A 5,266-nucleotide genomic window follows, 5' to 3' on the forward strand; every position below is an offset into this window, starting at 1 on the left:
CCCCCCCCCCCCCCCCCCCCGGAGCGCTGCTTTACCACGTTATATCCGAATTCGTGTTATATTGGGTCACGTTATATTGGGGTAGAGGTGTATTATTAAGTTACCCTCCTCCTGCATCAAATGTTCTTAAACCTTTTTCCTGTTTCTTAAAAGCCAGAGTCAGAAAAAACATATTAGATTACCTAGTTCATCCTACCAAAGGACATGTTGTTAAAGAGGGATTCTCTGGGATAAGAACCAAGGACCACTCACACCCTAAACAAGAATCTTTCTCTTAGACCAACAAGGTACATACCTAAGAAAGTATGACAAAACAAACAAACCTTCTGTGGCTTTGTTGTGCCTAACAACTAAAGTTTTTAGATATTACACATATTCTATTACTGGATACCTGTATTACAATCCACCATAATGGCTTTGATGTTATCAAAGCCTTTAAACTGAACCACAGCCTCGAATTCTAATACTGGCAATTTAATGTACTTCACTGAGTGTAAAATCCTAGCCCCCTTGAAGTCAATGGTAAAACTCTCATTGGGGCAGGATATTTTAAAACCTTTGTGTTTTACATCTATTACACCTAACCTATTAGGCTATACTTTTCCACGATATCATTGCCATATGCTTCAATATGTATATACAATATATTTGTAAGAATTTAGAATCTAAAAGTAGATGCTAGACTTCAAAGTCATGTGTTGTTATAGTGCATATAATTAAAAGCAGATGAAACAAAAACAGTATTGGTCCTGTTATATTTCATATTCATAAGTACAGACAGTCAACTTCAATTGTGGCAAAAATCAGTGAAATATCAGATTCACATTTTTGTCACACGAAAGGCTGCACACATCCCAATGATATAGCTTAAAAAAAATCTTACAACAACTAGTTATCCCTGTTATACTTCATGAGAGAGCACAAGTTATAATAGGTAATAGCAATAATAGGAACATGCATCTATAACACAGGCACTGTCCCATAATAAATATGCCTTACCTGCAATTATTCTATCACCTAGTTATTAATCGTGCCATTTTAGATCTAACAACTGTAAAACAAAGCTCTGTTTTTTGCTTTGTGTTTTTTAAGGTAGGGGACTTCAAAAAGCAATCCATCAATCTCAAATTAAAAACTGACTGTAAAGCAGGTTGACATTGAAAGGATGTGTGTAGGTCCTGCCCTATGCTGGTTGGCATACATACAGGAGCCTACCATGTGTCTCCCTTCTCCCTTCCCTGACCTACTTCCAACCAGACCACGACCACAGTGACCTGACTAGCCATACAAATATACATCTGTTTTATGCAAAAAACTTAGTTGATTACTTTTTTGATATTTTTGAATGATGACAATGAACAACAGACAAAGCAAAATGAGCAATAGGACTGAGTAGCAAACACAGAATAATAGAGATTATAACATTATAGAGGTCATGTTAAGACAACAAAACACATTAGGTATTATTTTGATTCAACTACTGAAATCATCCCTCAGTGCGTTTCCAAGTTTAGCATCAACAGTGAACTCTTTAATAGGAGATCTGGGCTCCAACTCATTTTCCATTTCTCAACATGAAAGTATCCTTCACTGAAGGTATCCTCTCATTACTAATTTACATCTAAGATTATTTCACAATTTTTAGAGTTTCAAAAACGTTTTACTTCTGGCACATCCCCGGTTATGATAGTATAATGTTTTACTATAGTAGGTTTGTCACTTTAGAGGCTCTGATCTCCCCAAATTTACTTCACTGAACTCTGTTCCCTTCATTCCAACTGTTATGGGCTGTCCACCCCACACAAGGCCTGAAGGGGTAAATTAAGGCTATTAATCTATAGGCTGCACCTGGTGGAAAGCCAGGGAGAGCTAAGGCCTAATTGCTGTGGGAGGAGCTGGGCAGGGTTTATAAAGAGAGGAAGTTGGCAGTAGATGGGGAGGGGGTAGAGAAGTGAGTCTGCAGTCACAAGCCATAATACAAGGGGGAGAGTAGAAGCCTGAGAAAAGCAGGGTAGGAAGCAGTCAAGGGAAAGAGCGGTAAGATCTGAAAGGCATAAACCTGAACTTCTGGTTTGAGGATCCCTGGATTGGAACCCAGTGTAGAAGGTGGGCCTGGGTTCCCCTACAAGCCACTGTGGGAGTGGAGCACAGAAGTGGAGATTGAGACTGCCTGAGACCCTGGAAGAGGAAGACGACTGACTTGGCTGGCTGACTAAGCCACGAAGAGAGGCTCTGCAGTTCCTGACCAGTGAGAGAGGGGTTGCAGGCCCAGTGACTGAGAATGGGCTGACCGACTGACTGCAGGATGGGGCGCAAACAATGACGAGCTAATTCCCCAGATGAGCCACGAGAAGGCGCTGCCAAGTTATGAGTAGAGCACACACCTGTAACATCATCAGAAAAACTCTGCCTCCAGAAGAGGGGGATTAAGTACTGTTCTATTAACAGGAGCTATAAACAGCAAATATGTCAAAATATTGTGCCCTTAAATAAACAAGTACTAAAAGAGAAAAAGGAACTTAGATTACAGAAATTTGATCTACTCACAGTAGTACATTTTTTAACAATTCCATTTCTCAGAAACACAATTTCCCAACTCAGCAAACTACAATGAATACATGGCTGGGTGTTTTCCCCCAATTTTATTTTGGCTTTTTCCTCCATTTTTTTATTGCTCATGAAAGGTGTGGGATTGGTAGCTCTGAAGACTGTTGCCTTATTATTTGTCCACAAAACAAGTACAGCATAGACAGCTGATGTGCAAAATTATTCATGCTATCCTGCTAACTGGCCTCAACCCTAACCAGAAAGGACAATTTAAAGGGGTGATACAAGCATGATGCCCACTTATTCCCTGGTCTTTTTGCAGAATCTGCCAGTTAGTGCTAATTGCTACACAATTTTCTGTCAACTAGGAATGGAACCAAGATCACCTCTAGTTCACATACTGTAAGATACTATGTAGTCATCAGATGACAACAATTTGGGACAACATGCAGGATTCAAATGGGTAACCTAGAAGTTAAAGGCTCTTAGGGTATGTCTACACTACGAAATTAGGTCGAATTAATAGAAGCCGGTTTTATAGAAATCGGTTGTATACAGCCGATTGTGTGTGTCCCCACATAAAATGCTCTAAGTGCATTAGTTCGGCGGACCGCGTCCACAGTACCGAGGCTAGCGTCGGCTTCCGGCGCATTGCACTATGGGTAGCTATCCCACAGTTCCCGCAGTCTCCGCCACCCATTGGAATTCTGGGTTGAGATCCCAATGCCCGGATGATGCAAAACAGTGCCGCGGGGGGTTCTGGGTACATGTCGTCAGGCCCTTCCCCCTCCGTCACAGCAACGGCAGACAATAGATTCGCGTCTTTTTACCTGGGTTACCTGTGCAGACAACATACCATGGCAAGCATGGAGCCCGCTCAGCTCAGCTCACCGTCACCATATGTTATCTAGGTGCCGGCAGACGTGGGACTGCATTGCTACACAGCAGCAGCAGCTAACTGCTTTTTGGCGGTAGACGGTGCAGCATGACTGGTAGCCTTCATTGGCGATCTGGGTGCCGGCAGCCTTGGGGCTGGCAGCCGTGGGGCTGCATTGCACCAGCCCCTTTGCCTTTTGGCAGTAGATGGTTTATTACGACTGGTAACCGTCCTCGTCGGACAGCAGTGGCTGTCGATCATGGGCACCTGGGCAGACAATGATGGTTATCAGTCGTAGTATACTATTTTCTGCAAAGCACCCAGTTTTCTGCTAAGCACCCAGAAGAGGCCGAGGGCGATCTGGGTGCTGGCAGACATGGGGCTGGCAGCCGTGGGGCTGCATTGCACCAGCCCCCTTGCCTTGATGATGATGGTTATCAGACGTAGTATGCGTAGGATGGGGCTACATTGCTACACAGCAGCAACCCCTTGCCTTTTGGGCAGTAGATAGTATATTACGACTGGTATCCATCGTTGTCATACTGCAGTGGGTATCAGATTGTGCAATAGACCTGAAGGCTAACTTTCCACTACCTACAAGGGGAGAAACTTGGGGGGATATAGCAGATGCCAAATATTTTTCTATGCTGGATCCATCAGTAGGGATCTGGCAGGTGCAGTGAAGGTGGCAGATCAATCTTCTGATCCATCCAGACTTTGTCTAATACGCATGAATTTGGCAATCTGTAATAACAGTCTACTTCACAATTATTTCAGAAAATATAATTCCACACAAAAAGGTAACTGAAAGTAATGGTCTGACAAACTGAAAAAAGTCTAAAGAAACTCACACTTAAGACTAATACCCTGGCCAGATTTTTGGCCCCACTACAGCCTCTTTGTGTCACTCTGGAGGCACATAGGGGCTATAAAGCCTTCTTGGCGAGCCTTCTGAGGATTCCATCAACACTGATGACGTAGAATTGTCACAGTGGCTCTACTCCCTATCCTCACCCCAGCATAAGGGATGTGGCTGGAGAAAAAGGAACACGGGTGCTGCATTCTGGCTACCCTAGCTGCTGGCACAGCTCTTTTGGGCCATAGGCAGGCAAGGTAACTGACCAACTCTGAGGCTGCTTTAAGTTGTGCCAGGAGCTGAACCAAAGGGCCTCAAAAGTCGCACACAGCCTCCTTTCCCCCTTATTCCTCCTGTTGTCTTGCTCTGCTGGATCAGATGATTCAGCCCCTTATATTTAACTCACTTCATAATACCTAGTCTAAATATTGTAACATGATATGCTTCTTTAAAAGGTAAAAGGACATGCTGAGGATTTTACTTCCTTTCAGGATGCAAATGTACAAAGAACAATCTCATTCTAAGGCATCTATGGAAAGTAACTCAGAGTACTTGAGATCAGGAAGCTGTATAGCAGATATTCCTTCTTTTTTTGAATCACTACTGCCCAGACATTTTTCTTTGACTATAATAATCAGACATACAATAAACCAAATACAGTAAGATATATATATAACTTACATAATCATGAAAGGCTTTAGCTTCACTTGAATGTTCACATGTTTCTCGTCTTTCTGGAGCTGCACAGTAGAGATCCCAAAATACACTACAAGTTAAAAATAATGAGTTATAAAAATAGCAAGGAAATAATCATAATATATTGACCTTATATCTATAGATCACCTTCCGTCCAAGGATCTCAAAACTCTTTATGAGTATTGTGACAAGATGGCCAATGTTAGTATGGTGGGTCCTGCGCTTTTCTTGGGCGGGGGCTAAGATGCCACCCCTTGCCCCTGCTCTTGGGGCGCCGAGGGCCCCACTAG

At 42.9% G+C, this 5,266-nt stretch overlaps 1 protein-coding gene across 1 annotated transcript in view; it reads right to left on the reverse strand.

Annotated features, from left to right (window-relative positions):
* The window catches only part of SSBP2 (single stranded DNA binding protein 2), a 283,155-nt gene that overhangs the window by 192,560 nt on the left and 85,329 nt on the right, over nt 1-5,266 (reverse strand). Inside the window, exon 4 of the mRNA XM_024217035.3 lies at nt 4,962-5,046. Coding sequence (XP_024072803.1) covers nt 4,962-5,046 — 85 coding nt within the window. The remainder of the gene's footprint in view (nt 1-4,961; nt 5,047-5,266) is intronic.

This window comes from Terrapene carolina, unplaced genomic scaffold (genome assembly GCF_002925995.2).
Source record: "Terrapene carolina triunguis isolate 2854851 unplaced genomic scaffold, T_m_triunguis-2.0 Scaffold69, whole genome shotgun sequence".
Lineage (NCBI taxonomy): Eukaryota > Metazoa > Chordata > Testudines > Emydidae > Terrapene > Terrapene triunguis.